At 41.9% G+C, this 18,439-nt stretch overlaps 1 protein-coding gene across 3 annotated transcripts in view; it reads left to right on the top strand.

The window, feature by feature from the left end:
* Window positions 1-18,439, top strand: part of ARMH3 (armadillo like helical domain containing 3) — a 176,497-nt gene that overhangs the window by 38,449 nt on the left and 119,609 nt on the right. For 2 of the 3 annotated variants that reach the window (XM_060034211.1, XM_060034210.1), the window contains exons 10-15: window positions 4,184-4,227; window positions 5,302-5,362; window positions 7,215-7,261; window positions 7,781-7,856; window positions 9,541-9,634; window positions 15,413-15,514. In XM_060034211.1, the coding sequence (XP_059890194.1) occupies window positions 4,184-4,227; window positions 5,302-5,362; window positions 7,215-7,261; window positions 7,781-7,856; window positions 9,541-9,634; window positions 15,413-15,514 (424 nt within the window). The remainder of the gene's footprint in view (window positions 1-4,183; window positions 4,228-5,301; window positions 5,363-7,214; window positions 7,262-7,780; window positions 7,857-9,540; window positions 9,635-15,412; window positions 15,515-18,439) is intronic. The other variant, XM_060034212.1, reaches the window with a different exon arrangement.

Genomic DNA, 18,439 nt, shown 5'->3' on the forward strand with positions numbered 1-18,439 from the left:
ACCAGAGACACAGCATAATCCCAAATACACAGCAGACTCCAAAGATTCCTACCCCCACCCACTCCCCAAAGGAGGAAAAGGCAGAAGAGAGCCAAGAGGCAAAATCTCCAAAGGCAACGGGCTCCAGCCCGGCAGCACTCAGTTGCACAATCTGAATAATCCTTTGTGGAATTCCAACTAATACAAAGACTTCGATTAAGAATCATCAGGAACATCCAGCTCAGCATCTTCTCTGAAGTTTTCTTCAACAATTCTCGTCAGTCTTGATGGCACCCAGATCGGATCTTGATCCTGTGGGGAGACACAAAGAGATCCCCTGGATCGAGTAATAACACGATCCGGGCCCTTCCATTGATTGGACAACACATCTTTCCACATCACTTTGCCATAATTTTTATGGTTTGTTGCCACATGGCGTTCAGCAGAGGTTTCTTTCAAGTGAAAGTCTCTGTCTAGGGGTACAGTTCTCTGCGATTCCCCCTTTTTGTTTTATTAAGAGTTCTTTAAGCTGATCTGCCTCATTGACAAACCCTGTCGTTCACAATAGGCTTTCATTAGTTTACTAAGTGGTGTATGCCTCTTAATCTTAAACTGCACCACAGAACCATCCTGCCCCGCCACCTTCAAATTAATATGATCGTTGTTCTCAGTCTTGACTCCTTCCTTGGGCTTTTCGTCGGCCATGGCCTTGTGGATTATAGGGCAAGCCTGTAATATGAATCACCTGCATTTTTTGACAAAAAAGAGCAAAGCTTTTGGAATGCCTCTGGGGTCAATTGGCGTGGGGAATTAAGATCAGGATTTCCCTCTAATACACTAAACAAAGGTTTTAGATCCAAGCGGGTTAAAACTTAAATATGGCCGAATCCAATTCACATCTCCAAGTAACCTTTGAAAATCATTCAATGCTTCTAAGCAATTAGTCCCAATCTCAATTTCTTGAGGTACTATCTTATTCCCATGTACAGCAGCTCCTAAAAAATTTACAACAACTCCCTTCTGTATTCCCTCGGGAGCAAGAAATAATCCCCTATTCCCTAAATATTTAATCAAAACGCCTAAGGCCTGTTCAAGCAACTCCATACAAGGGGCTTTATCTCGACTATTCAAAGGAATAGAAAAGAAACAATCTTTACGCCATTTCCCTAATTTTTTCTTAATTATTCCAGGGTGACTAGGAGGGTTCTAAATGCCCTACTTGTAGCTGCTCATCCACTCGTTTGGATGCCGCCTCCAGCTTTTCCTTTCACAAAGGCCACTGAGGTACCCACACAGGTGTTGTGGTCCTCCATGTAATCATAAACTCAGTGACCCTTGAGAAAAACCCAAGCCTCGGCGGTTTAAATTTCCGCGGGCTTCTATAGGGGCGGTCATGCCTTATAACTTACGTCTTATCCCTCTATTAGATATCAGGGGCGGAAGCTCTAGCCTCCGCAGGATTAAAATATGGTGGGCTAGCGAGTGGCGGCATGTACCAATGCCCATACCGCTCTTGTTCATATGCCGCGGCCGCTCCTTCTAAATCTTCCTCCTCTCTAGGATTTAATTCATCTTGAAACAAATATAATTCCTTAAACTCATCTAGGATTGGATATAATCCTGGCACCGTTTCTTGCTTTTCCTTTTGTTTTCTTTTTTCTCTTTTCATAATTTCAGGCCTATCTACCGTAGTCCCTGTTTGTTCATTCTCTGATGCGCTATCTTGACAACATGCTAAGAGCCTTGCGTCCTCGTTGAATAATTTCTTCACATTTTCCTTCCTTTAGGCAAGAAAGTATCATGCTCCACAAGGGGAGAGCGCCTCGAGAAAGTTCTCCCCTTGTGTTACACTCCTTTAGGTCTTTTCCGAGTTTTTCCCATGACGGAACAGTCAAGCTGCCTGATACCCCAAACCACGGCGCGGCACTTTCGATATCTTGGAGCAGCCTACTTATGGTTTTATGAGAGAGCTTTAGCCCTCGGTCCCTTAAAAGGGCTTGAATAGGCTCATGAAAATCAGTTGTAGGCTCCGTGGACGAACTATTCCCAAAAATGCTTGACTTATCTATCGGCCAGGGAAGACACACTCGATCGGGCTGGTGGCACCGTAGCCACAAGCAAACGAAAAACATGAGAAACACTAAAAGGACAAAAGCGAAAGTAAAAACTTCAGGCTTCAAACCCCCGAAAAACATACCTGACTGGACTACTCACCGACGGTTACCACTCCGTGTGTCGAGTTCTGAATCGGTCCTCCATGCAGGGCGCGAAGTTCCCGGGTTTCGGCACCACTTGCGGCGGGCCGCTTCCGACCAGCAGAATAACGAGCCGCCACACGCAAGATTCTTCTCGTATCACACTTTATTGGAGCACAGCTTGGTTGAAGAAAGATGGAAGGAAGAACCCGCAATCCTATAGCAGTCTGCTTATATAGGGATTAAGAACATGTGTCACTCTGTGATTGGCTTTCGCCGGTGGTGCGACTTGTGAGCCAGCATCGGATAGGTCGCTGCTTTAAAACCTCATTAGTATACTTAGCGCAAGCGCAGTGGCCACAGGAAGGATGACTCAGCTTATTTCAGCTTCCTGCCGCGTAGCAGTTAGCTGACCGCGCCCTACACACCATGATGTACACTTTAAATATCTTACAATTTTGTGTGTCACTTATACCTCAATAAAGCTGAAATTAAAAAAAAGAAAAGCTTAGATGACTCAATGTTGTGAGATTTCTTCTTGTAGAACCATCCAGATTATATTTATAGCCTGCCTTGGTGAAGCTGAAACATGGAGGACGATATATATCTGCTACGTATATCCATGGAGGTTTGGGAAATAACATCTGATCTCTGAATATAGGGAGGAAGAAGATGACCAGGTGTCTGGCTTTATTCTCTTTCCATCTTGCCCTCTTCATTCTTCTAATTTCTCTTCTGAAAAAAAAGCACACATGATTCATCCTTGTGGCCTTAATTGATCTTTGTGATACGCTTAGCAGTTTCTAGGGGGAAAGTTAATAAATTGATATTATTGGATGCTTCTTCCCATTACATTCCTGTTTTCCTGTGGCCTGAGAGTAGCTTGTCTTTGTTTTTAAAAATAAATTTATTTATTTATTTATTGTAGGCTGCATTGGGTCTTCGTTGCTGTGCACGGGCCTTCTCTAGTTGCCGTGAGCAGGGGCTGCTCTTCGTTGTGGTTGCGCGGGCTTCTCATTGCGGTGGTTTCTCTTGTTGTGGAGCACGGGCTCTAGGCGTGCAGGCTTCAGTAGTTGTGGCATGCAGGCTCAGTAGTTGTGGCTCGCGGGCTCCAGAACACAGGCTCAGTAGTTGTGGCACACGGGCTTAGTTGCTCCGCGGCATGTGGGATCTTCCGGGACCAGGGCTCGAACCCGTGTCCCCTGCATTGGCAGACGGATTCTTTTTTTTTTTTTTAATCAGTGTTGGGGAAGCAATGACAGGTTCTTCATTTTTTTAAAAAAATTAATTATTTAATTTTACTTTTGGCTGCGTTGGGTTTTCGTTGCTGCACCCAGCCTTTCTCTAACTGTGGCGAGCTGGGGCTACTCTTCGTTGCGGTGTGCAGGCTTCTCATTGTGGTGGCTTGTCTTGTTGCGGAGCATGGGCTCTAGGTGTGCGGGCTTCAGTAGTTGGGGCTCATGGGCTCTAGAGCACAGGCTCAGTAGTTGTGGCGCATGGGCTTAGTTGCTCTGCGACATGTGGGATCTTCTTGGACCAGGGCTCGAACCCATGTCGCCCGCATTGGCAGGCGGATTCTTAACCACTGCGCCACCAGGGAAGTCCCTGCACCTTCATTTAATGTGGGACTCGTCACTTTTATTATGGGTTGTCTTAGAGACATTCGAGAGCTTTTTGTTTGAAGATTCTAACTCACTCTTTCCTTTTGAGGTGAAAATTATCCCAGTGAAATTGTCAGTGGTCTGAGCTGGTCTGTTTCATCCCTTGTTACTCTATTTTAATTGTATCTGGAACCCTTAAGTAAGATAATTAGATCAGAAAAATCTTTCCAAAGAAGTTCCTTTTGATCCTTTGACAATGTCTCTCAGAATTCCTGTCCTTGTTGCCTACTTTCAGGTAGAACTTCTTGGGCTTGGATCATGGCACTGTAATTAGTGTTTTCTGTGGTCTAGTCATAGTATCACCAACAGCCCCTTATTTCACCTGTGCTATCTTTTTTTTCTCTCTAGGGAATGGGGCTTGTGATTGCTCAAGCTTTATCTGAGTATAACAGGTAAGTCCACCTTTCCAGAAGGGAAGGGTCTAATTTTCGTTTGAATTGGTTGAGTAGGAAACAGGTTTGTTAAGAGTTCTTGGGTGAACGTCTCTTACCTATCCTAGAAGAGTATTTAGAGGTACAGCTGCTGGCAGATGCATTTGTTCTAGCTGGGCTTGATGGCTTTAGCAGCAGTTGTTTTTAACACTGGGGAGAAGTAGCCACCATGTTAGTGTCCATCTTTTGTTTAAGCAACTCTTACATTCAAACATTCTTATGCAACCTTTGGTATTTTATTGCAGAGCATTTTAACTAGTTTTCCAGCCATAAGCAGGCTCTTCCATTTAGCCCAATGTATCATATAAATACCGTTTTCTATGTAAAAAAGGTTGTGAAACACTGCTTTTTGTATGCTTAAAAAAAAGAAAAGAAAGCACTGAATTAGTTCTAGTTTGACAGATACTTCTTTTTCATCAGTAATCAACTGCAGCTTCCTAGAGTCCCTGTCTGTTCTGGGGGCTCTTTTCATTGATGCTTGCTTTCCCTCTTGCTGGGGATGGGGAAGGATTTGGTATTCAGTGAATGGAAACCAGAAGTGTATCTAATCCTGGCAAGGACCAGGCAGGATCTTTCTTACTCCTTTCCAGACTTTGCTTATACACGATTGGGTATTGGGATTTCAAATCTGTCCCATCTCCACAAATAGTTTAGCTCACAGATTTCCCTCCTTTTCCTTCAAAAACAAACAAGATTTTCACTGTTACAGCCTTAATTTTACTGTCACACTTTTCAAGTAATAGTCTGTTTGGGAAATAACTGGATCAGCCATATGTTAGAGCAGTTTCACACTTTTGCAGCTTGCTTTCTAAGACTCTCCCGAAGTAGCTGGGCATTTTGGTACACGCTACCTCAAGAGCAGATGGGTGCCTCTTAGCTTGCAGGGGAAACTGCAGTGGCTGGGTTGTCATAACGCTTTTGTTTTTTGGAGTCAGTGAATTCTGCGAGTGAGCTGCTCTGATTACCACTTGGTATGCCAAGGACAAAGACACGTGATAAATAATACTAAAGTTGAATTTAGTTATTTTTGTTCAGGCAGTATAAAGACAAGGAAGAAGAACACCAAGGCGGTTTTTTCTCTGCTTTAACAAATATGGTAAGTCCTACTTGTTTTTTCTCTCCTGCTCAGAAATATATGAGATCTGCAGGGGTAGACAAATTTAGACTCAGAAGTTTATTTTATTTTATTTTTTGCGGTACGCGGGCCTCTCACTCTTGTGGCCTCTCCCGTTGTGGAGCACAGGCTCCGGATGCACAGGCTTAGCGGCCATGGCTCACGGGCCCAGCTGCTCCGTGGCATGTGGGATCTTCCTGGACCGGGGCACGAACCCGTGTCCCCTACATCGGCAGGCGGACTCTCAACCACTGCGCCACCAGGGAAGCCCCAGAAGTTTATTTTTATTTTTTTTTCTAATATTTGTTTATTTGGCTGCCCTGGGTCTTAGTTGTGGCATGCAGGCTCTAGTTTCCTGACCAGGGATTGAACCCGGGCCCCCTGCATTGGGAGCATGGAGTCTTAATCACTGGACCACCAGGGTTAGAATTTTTTTTTTTTCCAATTAATCAATTCAATTTTTTAAAGACAACAAAAACAAACAAAGCGTTCATATTAAGCCAGACTTTTGCTTCCTAAAGAGTTGGCTCTGTTTGAGGACTGATGCTATGGAACACAGAATAGGAGGATTTAGATCCAAGTCCAACCCTGAGTGATCCTTGGCTGTCTGCAGTGGCCCCTTCATCTCTTGTAGTTGGTCCTGGATTCGAGGGATTGGTGCAGTGATCTGAGCCACTCATCTAAAGGCTTAAGGTCTGGGCTGAGAGGTCCATAGTTTAGGAAAGTTATTGGTTCAGTTTGCAAGACTCCTGAGCAAGGTATCTCAACCTTAGCACGATAGGCATTTTAGGCCAGATAATCTGGGACTGATTTTTAAGATATAAATCTAGGAGTCTTGGAACTTAGATTCAGAAAGTCTGTCTTCTTGGGCATTAGTATTCAAGTAATCAGCCCTAGAGCAAGACAGATTTTGAGTTCATTGCAAGAAACAGCAGTCCCCCCATCTTGTCCCCCAAAAGGCAACTTTTCCCCCACAATATCTATGCCTTCTTCGTTCTCAGAGCCTACTGTCAAGGAAAGGACTTGATAAACTCTTTTACTCTGAAGCACAAATGGATAATCCCTCAGATGTCAGAGCAGTGTGAGTGCTGTATTGGTGTTTGATTAGATGAATTAGATATAGTTATATTGCTCCCAGGGACCTTTGCCTTCTAGCCAAGAAGAAAAGGTTTTCTACCAAATAAATGAAGCTCCAGCTGCATGGTTTTGGGCATCAATAAGTAGGTGGAAAAGGTATTCTTAGATGGATGGGCATCTATCTCAGTGCCTCTGATATCACACATATTGGAGGCAATCTACTCCATTTACTTATTCAACTGCCCTAGCTAGGTCACAAACAAAAGGTTTTATGATGTAAAAGATGGACGGTAGGTTTCGTTTAGACAGTTCTGGTCTGAAATCCGGATATTCCCCCAAAGATGGCTCTGTGTTGGATGAACAGCCTGCTTTCCTTGTTCTTTGTGAGTTAGTTCCTGACTTCAAATAAGCAAATTCAAGGGCAGATGCAAAGTGATGAGGATGTTTAGGTTGCCGTTTACTTGTTGTCAGTGGTTACTAAACTTATGCATTAAAAAGGAGAGCTGGACAAAAGTAGTGGGATTGTTTTTTTGCTTTTTAAAGTCCCTTTAAGTAAAGACAAGTTAGGGGAGCTCTCATTGTTTCATTTATTACTTATGATTATTTTAAGATCTTCAAAGTGAACTGGTTTTGTTGTGTGTGACTGGTGGGCCAGGGTTCCAAGCAGCTTGTTTTTTGACTGATTAAAGGCTTGTAGGCACAGAGCACCTCTCACGTTTCCCTGCTATAACTCTGCAATTCCCCTTTTCTTCCACAGGTGGGCAGCATGTTCATAGCAGATGCCCATGAGAAAATCTCAGTGCAGTAAGTGGCTGACGTCCTTGTGCGGTGACTTGAACGTTAGTGTGGGCTCTCACTGGATATGAAAGTGTGAAACGTTACCTCTGCTAATCTTTTATAGATTCAAACTTTTTTGGTGATTTATCAGCTGTTTCTTGAGTTTTAAACAATAATGGAACCTTAGAAAACTCTGCTTCAGTCACATGTAACGAGCCCCAAGAAGCTGAAAAACGGTTCCCAGCTGTCTCTGGAATGAAATGAAAGAGGGCTTGGTGTCTGAGCCAGTTAAAGACTTAACTGGATTGGGGTGGAAGAGCGAGAGGGGGAAATAGTGAATGAAGTAGATAAGAACTAGTTCTAAGGAATTAAAGTTAAAGCTCTGACTGTATACCCTTTACATAAGCCCCAAAAGGAAATAAAGGGAGCATTAGAAACTCAAAGGGATTTATAGTGAGGAGCTGGAGTGAAATCTTACCTTGAGGGTTATACTCTTTTAACTTCTTCATTATAAGAAACTCTCCAATTTGTTCTCCTTTTCTTTAGAACCAACGAGGCCATCCTTCTGGCACTTTACGAAGCTGTTCATTTAAATCGGAACTTTATCACAGTGTTAGCCCAGGTTGGTTATGTTAAAAACTTCAATTCTTTTTCTCCCTGAATTTCATACATGGCTGTGCCGTGTAAACCCTACTTTGCATTGGTGAGTGGTAGTTATAAAGAGTTGCCTCAGTTGCCTTTGCTTCATGCTCTCCTCAAATATGTATGTTTCCATCTGGTGCTGAAATGGATCTGATAACATGCAAAGTTAATGGTCTTGACCAGTTTACTGATTCAGCTAAACAAATGAGATGAGATTACTTCATTTTGCTCACCGGAAATCCCTTGGTATTATCTGCCCATATGGATTTTTATAACAGGCTTTCTGCTTTCTAAACCTCTGTGGAATTACAACCGGAGATAAAATAGGCCACGTCACTTATCTTATTATCTTACCCATGTCCAAAGAAGAAGAGTACAAAATATCTTATGCAGCGTAAGGTTAGCTGTTAACCAAAAAAAAGAAAAAAAGTTTACAAATATTGAAAGCAGAAAGTCATAGAATCCTGAGTGCTGGATCACTTGCCTAAGGGATAGCCTCGGTAGTTGGTACAGAAGGGAACTTAAATAGGTTGAAAACTTGAGTGATGCTCATGAAAGCTGTCTTAAAAAATTGATAAAGTGTTTTTATTTTAAAGCCAGACTGTTTAAAATATGTATGAAGGTTTCTTTTACAGGAAAGTTTGCTTATGCTTTTTTCTCAAAGGGCAGATGTGTATGGGATCCACTGAGTTTCAGTAACAAAAAAAATAAGGTCAAAAAGCAGTGTGCTGGTTTGAGGGTCTGGCTAAGAGGGACTTATCATTTTTCATGACTGATAACATGAGACTTTACCCACTATTCTCAGGGTGTTCCTTGTCTGCTTTTTGAATTCTGTAACTGATTTTAAAGGAAGAAGTGAGATGGGTAAAATCTGGTAAAGTTGTTGGGGAAGAGAAGGGAGTAGCCACCACTCAGCCCAATTTTCAAGAGCTGATGTGGCAGGGATGGCTAAGGAAGGTAAGGGAAAGAGGAGTTATCTGTTTTGGTCCCCAGTGGATGTCTCACCCATGTCTCTGCCTCCCAGCCCCACACGCTCTTGTTTGTTGTGAAATGGGAAGGCTGCCCTCTGCATAGCTCTTTTTATAGTACCTGTTATCTCCTTGGCTCACCTGCATTTATTAGTCAACTATGTGGTCATTAGAACAGTCTGTAGATATGTTTTAGGTTGATCTGATAAGAATAGTCCCTTCTCAGATAGGTTCAAATAGGACAGCAAGTGCCCTTTTGTGTGTGTGTGGAATAATTCTGTGTTTTTTTGTTTTGTTTTGTTTTTTACATGGGCCTCTCACTGTTGCGGCCTCTCCTGTTGCAGAGCACAGGCTCCAGACCGGGGCACCAACCCTTATCCCCTGCATGAGCAGGCGGACTCTCAACCACTGTGCCACCAGGGAAGCCCCTATCCCAGTTTTTTATTCATATGGTTCTGCAGAAAAACTTATGTAATGGGAACTTAGTTGCTTAAAGAAAACTAGCCTGCAGAGCTTCTCATTAGAGTTTAGCAAGCATCAACAGTAATCAGGTACTCATAGGAACTAAATGTAGAAGCAGTCCCTCCTCAGTGAGCTTTCTGTCTAATTATGAGGCCAGGAATACCAGAAAGGATAAGCAGAGGATACCCAGAACTGGATTTTCTCTTTCTTACCCTTATCTGTGCTCTCGTTCAGAGTCATCCAGAAATGGGCTTGGTGACAACCCCCGTCGGCCCTGCTCCAGCAACCCCAGCCACACCACTGGGGACCACGCCGCCCTCCTCTGATGGTAAGTCCACCATCTCCTTTGTTTTCTTGACGAATATGATCTTGAAACTTCAGGGGTGAGCATAGTTCTTTTGGTTTTTTTGTTTTTTTTAACAAAAAGCACAATTGTTAATTCTTTTGCTTAAGAAATTATCTGAAGAACTGTCCTTCAGGATTCATGAAGCTCCAAAGAAAAGTCTGGAAAAGAGAGTCAAATGCTTTTTTCTGTAAAGAAGCTATATAACTCCAGCTTGTCCTCCTCAGGGAATGGCTGTAGAATCATGGAATGCTAGATTTAAAAGGGAGCTCAGAGGTCAGTGATGTCCGTCCTGCCAAACTGTCAGGGTACTTGTGAGGCTCAGATGAGATGTTTTATGAATATCTCGCTAAAATAAATGTAAAATAGTAATATTATCTCTTGTTATCATTTGACAAATGAGAGAATTGAGGCCAGAGAAATAAGAGGTTTGCCTAAGGTTAGTGAGAGTTGAGACTAAAAACCACAACATGGATCAGGGCTGGGACCATGCCTGTTTTGTTTACCACTAATTGCCCAGCATAGTGCCTGCATGGTCACTGCTTAGTAAATATTTGTTGAATAAATGGATGAGAAAGTGAACCTGGGATTTGCTCACTGTTATGTGTCTGCCAGGTACACCCAGTTAAAAAATGACAAGTGCATAATAATTGGGAGTTTGCTGGGTGTTTAAGACTTCCCTCCCTAAAAAAATAACAAAAAAATCTCCACTTACCACTGGCACTTAAGAAAAGGGTAACAGAAAAGAAATAATGAATTTTGCCTGATAAACTTTGTGTCAGCCTGAATTGGTTCTATTGTCAGCTGGGTGTGTTTGATGGAATAACTTAACCTAAAAATAATCTTCATTAATATTTGATGTTTTGCCTCAAATGTTGACCTCATTTTGGGTAAAGAAGTACAGGAAATCTAACTTTGATCCTTTCTTTGTGCCTCCCTCCTGTCTGTATGACATGACTGTCTTTGATCTGCTTTTTCTTCTTCAAAGTTTCATATAACACCTGTGGCATTAGCATTTCAAGATAGTACAAGCATTATTGGTATAAAAGCATGACTGGGAGGTGCCACTGATATTCAAGTCTATGGCAGCAAATTGGATCTGTTTAGAATTGAAAGTCAAATTCCAAAATACAGGTTTCCCCTGCTGTCTGAAAGTAGAGCTCTCACATGAAACCTTCTGTAAGCCGAAAAGGCGTAAAGCAAAGAAGCAATTACCTGAGGACACATCTTGCTAACAGGTTTACAAAGGAAATCTAGAAAAAGCACAGATGCTCACAGTTTAAAGCTGTGGCGGCTTGATACTTAGATGCTGCGTGTAGCTCCTGGGGAAGGAATTTGGTGGTGCCACTCTCAACTGCCTGGGATGCTCGCTGCCTCTGTTACAACTTGCTCTAAAACAAATGCTGAACACGACTTTCATTTTTTGCCTTTTTTCTTTCTTTCTCCCCCCCGCCCCCAACTCTTGTCTCTTGTTACATTCATTTCTAGTTGTTAGTAGGTGGTAGGATTTTTTTTTTTCTACTTTTCATCGTCTAAATGTGAGGAAAAAAAAATGGAACGTGTATACTTACTTTAAATTTTTTTTCAGTTTTATTGAGGTGATTTGATATGCATATACATTGTGAGAGAATTCCCCCCATCTATTTAATTAACACATTCATTACCTCACATATTTATCTTTTTATTTTTTGGAGGAGGTGAGAACATTTACGTTCTACTCTCTTAGCAGATTTCAAATACAACATGGTGTTATCAACATAGTCCCTGTATTTTACATTAGATCTTCAGATTTTATTAATCTTACAACTGAAATTTTGTACCCTTTTACCAACCTTTTTATATTTCCCCCACCCCTAGCCCCTGGCAACCACTATTCTACTCTCTGCTTCTATAAGTTTGACAGTTTTTTTTAGATTCCACATGTAAGTGATTCAGTACAGTATTTGTCTTTCTCTTTCTGACTTATTTCACTAAGAATAATATTCTCCAGTCCATCCATGTTGCTGCAAATGGCAGAATTTCCTTCTTCCTTGTGACTGAATAATATTCCTTTGTGTGTGTATATATATATATATATATATATATATATATATATATATGATATCTTCTTTATCCATTTATCTGTAGATGAACACTTAAGCTGTTTCCATATCTTGGCTACTGTGAATAATGCTGTAATGAACACGGGAGTGAAAATATCTCTTTGATATCCTGTTTTCATTTCTTTTGTATATATACCTAGAAGTGGGATTGCTGGATCATATGGTGGTTCTGTTTTTAATTTTTCGAGGAACCTTCATACAGTTGTCCTCAGTGGTTACACCAATCAACAGTGCACAAGGGTTCGTTTTTTTCCACATCCTCACCAATACTTGTTATCACTTGTCTGTTTTTTCTTTTTTTTTTTTTTTTTGGCCAGGCGGCTTGTGGGATCTCAGTTCCCCGACCAGAGATTGAACCTGGGCCTTCTGCAGTGAAAGCTCAGAGTCCTCACTGCTGGACTGCCAGGGTATTCCCTCTCTTGTCTGTTTTTTTTTTAAATTAATTAATTAATTAAAAAATTGTAGTATAGTTGATTTACAATATTATGTAAGCTTCAGGTATACAAATAGTGGTTCACAATTTTTAAAGATTATACTCTATTTATAGTTATTATAAAATGTAGGCTGTAATCCCTGTGATATATCCTTGTAGCTTATTTAGTTTCTATAGTAGTATGTACCTCTTAATTCCCTAACCCTATTCTGCCCCTCCCCACTTCACCTTTTTTCTTTGTTTGTTTCTTTTTTTTTTATAAATTTATTTTTGGCTGCGTTGGGTCTTCGCTGCTGCCCACGGGCTTTCTCTAGTTGCGGTGAGTGGGGGCTACTCTTCGTTGCGGTGTGCAGGCTTCTCACTGCAGTGGCTTCTCTTGCTGTGGAGCACGGGTTCTAGGCGTGTGGGCTTCAGTAGGTGTGGCTCGTGGGCTTAGTTGCTCCGCGGCATGTGGGATCTTTCCGGATCAGGGCTCGAACCCATGTCCCCTGCATTGGCAGGCAGATTCTTAACTACTGCGCCACCAGGGAAGTCCCGCCTTTTTTCTTAAAAGTGGAAATTCTCTTTGGATTCTTTCCATTAGCGAAAACAGATACTAATGTAGGTTTTTCGTAAAGGCAAAGTGGTTTATGTAAAAATGAGCTTTCGAAAAGCGGGGCACACCTGTATCTTAATGAGAAGGAACATGTAGCAGGATTGCCTACTTGTCTCTGCTTATTCAGGTCACCAAATATTCCAATGGAAATACTGATCTTTCTCTTTAACGATGAAGCCTGCCTGGTTACCATGGATATCAAAAGGCGTGTATGTAGGTGCGTGTGTGCGTGCGTGCGTGTATGTGTGTGTGTGTGTATCTGAGTTCCATGCAATGTTGGGGTTTGGATGCTTCAGAGAAATGCCTTTCAAACTGTTCATTGGGAACGCTTCCACCCACACACTTGATTATGCAATGGCAGGATTTGTGCTTACTTACAACCAGTGAGCTTTTATTTTTTCTAGTGGGAAGATTGGAGTCAGCCCACTTTCAAGTGACTGTCTCCCTTGACAAAGGCTGCTGGGAAGAATTATGAAGCCAAAGATCAAGGAATAAACTCTTCCTTAGGAAGGAGATTTTAATTTGTGAGGGATTTTATTCTATCTCTTCTATTTTGTTCTTTTTCTTCTCTCCTAACTCATTTCCTTCTGTTCGAGTCTAAGTATTATAACCCTGTTTTCAAGTTTTGGTTTTTCATTGGTTTTTAATATAACTGGTGTTCAATAGCCTAGTTATATTTAAAGGTATGTCACTGGAGCCATTTTTTTTTTTTTTTTTTGGAGCCATTATTTTTTAAAAGCCAGCAGTTTAGCTGTAACATTTGTTTCCAGTTCAGACTTGACATTTGACCGCTCAGCCTTGGCATGAGAGGACTTTCCGGTAAACTAAAAATACATATACTTCTATATTTCTACATATATAAGGCAGTTTTTTAGTTATTACTGTGTTTGAGTGGGGAAAAAAGTCCCACTAACCAGTTACATGCCTCTTTGTATTGAACAAAGGAATGATTATGGGCTCTGAGCTTCAGAATAGGCTGTAGATTGAAATGACAGTCTCAGGTCATTAACCCATAACATGAATTAAGACCTTTTAGTATTTCAACATAAAAATATATTTGTCTTTTATTAGTTCTTGGGGGCTGAACTGTGGGAAAACAGCCAAGGGTTAGGCGTGTTAATTGCTTCTCGTAAGGCTTTTTGCTGTGCTTGCTATGTATTTTGGATCCATAATATGCAAATGTTTCCCATTGTTAATAAATGTTCTCTGCATACATCGTAATAACTCCAGAGGGATTCATTATCGTTATGAATACATATTATGAATAATATCCCAAACTCAGCTGAGTCTTCGTAGGTGAAAATACAACAGAAAGCTATAGATTCTCTAGTTTGTCTGGGCTATCATGAGCTTCCTTTTGCTTATATGTTATGTCTTAGACAGTGTAAAAGTACTTAACAAGATGTCTGAGTCTCGTGTAAAGTATTAGAAACTTGGGAAATCTATATTAGGGCTGTCCTTTGTCAGCCCTAGTCTGGTCCCTTACTGTTCATTGGGACTGTGACACAGAGAATGTGAGCAGGGGTAGTTTCTCTTGGAAACATCAAGCAGCTAGTTATATAAAACTCTGTCCCAATCAGTAATGTCTACCTACCTTTAGTCTGGTATTCCTTTTCAGGTTCCCTTTCAGGTGGGGAAGGGATTAAAAAATAGTATTTGAGGGCTTCCCTGGTGGTGCAGTGGTTGAGAGTCCGCCTGCCAATGCAGGGGACATGGGTTCGTGCCTCCGTCTGGGAATATCCCACATGCTGTGAAGCGGCTGGGCCTGTGAGCCATGGCCGCTGAGCCTGTGTGTCCGGAGCCTGTGCTCCGCAATGGGAGAGGCCACAACAGCGAGAGGCCCACGTACTGCAAAAAAAAAAAAAGAAAAAAATAGTATTTGAATGTAGTTCTGCCTTAACTTTTTTTCCTTTCCATCTTGGGTATTTCCAGCCTAAAACCTTATTCTCAAAATTGAGCAATATTTCTCCATATTAGGAATGAATTGTCATTTATTTTAAGCGGTAGACTCATCAAAGCAAGGCTCATTTATATTCAGTACAGCTCTTTCACTTAGGTACAAATTAAATTGCTTTTAAGAAGGGCCTTGAACCCTTTTGGATTACTTGGGGCTAGAAAGTGGAATCAAAATACCCTTCTTAGGGCTTCCCTGGTGGCGCAGTGGTTAAGAGTCTGCCTGTCGATGCAGGGAACACGGGTTTGTGTCCCGGTCTGGGAAGATCCCACATGCCGTGGAGCGGCTGGGCCCGTGAGCCATGGCCACTGAGCCTGCGCGTCCGGAGCCTGCGCTCCGCAACGGGAGAGGCCACAACAGTGAGAGGCCCGCGTACCGCAAAAAAAAAACAAAAAACAAAAAACTCTTCTTAGGATGTTGGGAGAAAAGCACTGTTCTGGAGACTGACATTCTTAGGTAGGAGAGAAGGGCATTGGGCTTAATCTTGGGGGTAGGAAGGGCTGTAGAGGCCTAGGAAGACTAGATAAAGGTTTTATGTTAAGCACTTGGTCTTTCCTCTGTTGTGTAAAAAGATTATTTCGTGATTTCCTTGCCTGCTGGCAAGTTGGCTGTCTGTATAGGTAGAAGTGTTAGATGGAATATGTTATAGGCTAAATGCATTTCATCTGTTTTATTCCAGTTATAAGTTCTGTGGAACTCCCACTGGATGCAGATGTACAGACCAGTAATCTACTGATAACCTTCTTAAAGTATAGCTCGATTGTCATGCAGGACACCAAAGGTAAGGCATGCTACTTTGGGGACTTAGGAAGCAGGAGGTGGCAGGTAGCTGCTTAGCTAGAGCAAGGAGCAGCATTAATACTTTGAAGCTTTGACAAGATTTACCATTGGGACCTCCTGTGCAAGGTGATGGTCCTGATTACTGGCAAACAGTGATTTCTTATTGCCAGATGACAATTAGATGGTGTTGGGGAAACCTGGAGCTGGAGGGGGAGTGCTCCAAAGTAGAACAGGAAAAAAATTGATCTCTACAAAAACTAGCAAGTCTTCTTAGCAGATTTTGATAAGTAGATGCAGACTCTTGTGTGTGGGAAGTGAGGGGATTAGCATGTTTCAGGGAATTCCCTTTTGAGGACAAGAACTGAAAACATCAGCTCATAGTGAGAATTAGGACTGTTGTACAGAGTACGGTAGGAAGAGGTGCGATTCAGAGGGACTGTGCTCTTTAACACTTAAAACAGGAGTGTCAGTACTCATCCCTGAAATGCAGAATGGAAGTGGGAGAGAAATAGGTATTAGAAAAGTTTGAGTTTATTCTGTCTAGTGTCCTGTTCTTCCTCTGTTGATGATTTTTCTATGATTTTTTTTTTTTTTTTTGCTGTACGCGGGCCTCTCACTGTTGTGGCCTCTCCCGCTGCGGAGCACAGGCTCCAGACGCACAGGCCCAGTGGCCATGGCTCACGGGCCCAGCCACTCCGCAGCATGTGGGCTCTTCCCGGACCAGGGCACTCTCAACCACTGCGCCACCAGGGAAGCCCTCTATGATCTTTTAATCGGTGGTAGGGTAGTGGAATAGTTGGGCTAGAAGAAGGGATTGGGAGGAAGCCCAGCAAATTCTGTCCAGTATATACATCTCAGGGTTTTTTTTTTAAACCTAGTTTTTTCTTTATACCAGATTTATATGTTTATAATTTTTATTTATTTATCTCTATTATATTTTTTATTGTAGTAAAATTTACCATTTTAACTATTTTTAAGTGGCACTAAGTACGATCCCATTGTTATGCAACCATTACTACCATCCATCTTTAGAACTCTTCATCTTGTGAAACTAAAACTGTACCCATTAAAAACTTATTCCCTATTCTTCACATTCTCCCCTTTTCCCAAGCCCTGGCAACCACCATTCTGCTTTCTGTCTCTTTGGATTTGACTACCTCATATAAGTGGAATATATCCCCGTTTTAAGTTTCTCTGGAAATGAGCCTTTTATTTCATGGTGACACTGAGGTAGCATTTTTCCTCCAATTTTTTAAATGAAAAAACTCCAGTAAACAGAGAAGCTGAAAGGGTCACACAGTGATCAGTCATATACCCATTAACATTTTGCCATATTTGGTTTATCTCTAAATTTCTGTGTTATTCTTATTTTGGCTGAATAATTTTAAAGTAAGTTGCAGACGTCATTCTACCTTCACACCAGAAGTACTTTGGCATGTATCTCAAAATTAAAGACATTTTCCTAGATATCCATCATTAAGGCTAAGAAAATCAACAATAGTTCTTTTTTTGGCCGTGCCACACGTCTTGCGGGATCTTAGTTCCCCGACCAAGTATTGAACCTGGGCCACCGCAGTGAAAACACCAAGTCCTAACCACTGGCCCACCAGGGAATTCCCAACAGTAATTCTCTAATATCATGTAATAGTCCATATTTAGTTTTTTCCCAATTGTCCCCAGAATGTTTTCCATAACCGATAGTTGTCTTTTTTTCTTTTAAATAAATAAATATATTTATTTATTTATTTTTTATTTTTGGCTGTGTTGGGTCTTCGTTGCTGTGCGCCGGCTTTCTCTAGTTGCAGCGAGCAGGGCTACTCTATGTTGCGGTGCGTGGGCTTCTCATTGCAGTGGCTTGTCTTGTTGTGGAGCATGGGCTCTAGGCACACAGGCTTCAGTAGTTGTGGCATATGGGCTCAGTAGTTGTGGCTCACAGGCTCTAGAGTTCAGGCTCAGTAGTTGTGGCACATGGGCTTAATTGTTCCGAGGCATGTGGGATCTTCCCCGACCAGGGCTTGAACCCGTGTCCCCTGCAGTGGAAGGCAGATTCTTAACCACTGTGCCACCAGGGAAGCCCATAACCAATAGCTTTTAAACTACACTAGCATTTTATTTTATTTATTTTATTTTTTCATTTTTAATAAATAGTTTATTTATCCAACAGTTTCAACCCTGATATTGAAGTCTGTTGCAGAGTTTTGTTTTTTTTTTAATAAATTTATTTATTTATTTTTGACTGTGTTGGGTCTTCATTGCTACACATGGGCTTTTCTCTAGTTGTGGCAAGCAGGGGCTGCTTTTCATTGCGGTGTGCACGGGCTTCTCATTGTGGTGGCTTCTCTTGTTGCGGAGCACGGGCTCTAGGTGTGCAGGCTTCAGTAGTTGTGGCTCACGGGCCCTACAGTGCAGGCTCAGTAGTTGTGGTGCATGGGCTTAGTTGCTCCGTGGCATGTGGGATCTTCCCGGACCAGGGCTCGAACCCATGTCCCCTGCATTGGCAGGTGGATTCTTAACCACTGTGCCACCAGGGAATTCCCGGTGCTGTGATTAAACTTGGTTTTTATTGTTCTTTTTTTGTGCTTTTCTGAATTAAAAAAATGTTTATAATGAAATATGCCTTATTTTTGTTTTCAGTAACAATTTCTTTTAAGTGGAGAGATAGCTGCAGGCTTTTCTACAAGAGTTGCTTATCAGCTTAAGGGGAGGGGGAGGATAGTGCCAGAGAAACTCTGGCCAGGAATAGGTAGAAGAGTCTTATGAATCTAATTTTGCAGGCAAAGGCATTTCTCTTCTGGCCTAGGGGCTCTGCTGTAAGCTACTGGGAATGTCAGGTAGGAGCATCATCATTACTCTTTTGCACTGCCTATCACTGAGGAGAAGCAAATGTATTTCTTTGACCACACCCTCATTATGCCTTCTGATTGTC

Source organism: Delphinus delphis, chromosome 16, assembly GCF_949987515.2.
Source record: "Delphinus delphis chromosome 16, mDelDel1.2, whole genome shotgun sequence".
Taxonomy (NCBI): domain Eukaryota; kingdom Metazoa; phylum Chordata; class Mammalia; order Artiodactyla; family Delphinidae; genus Delphinus; species Delphinus delphis.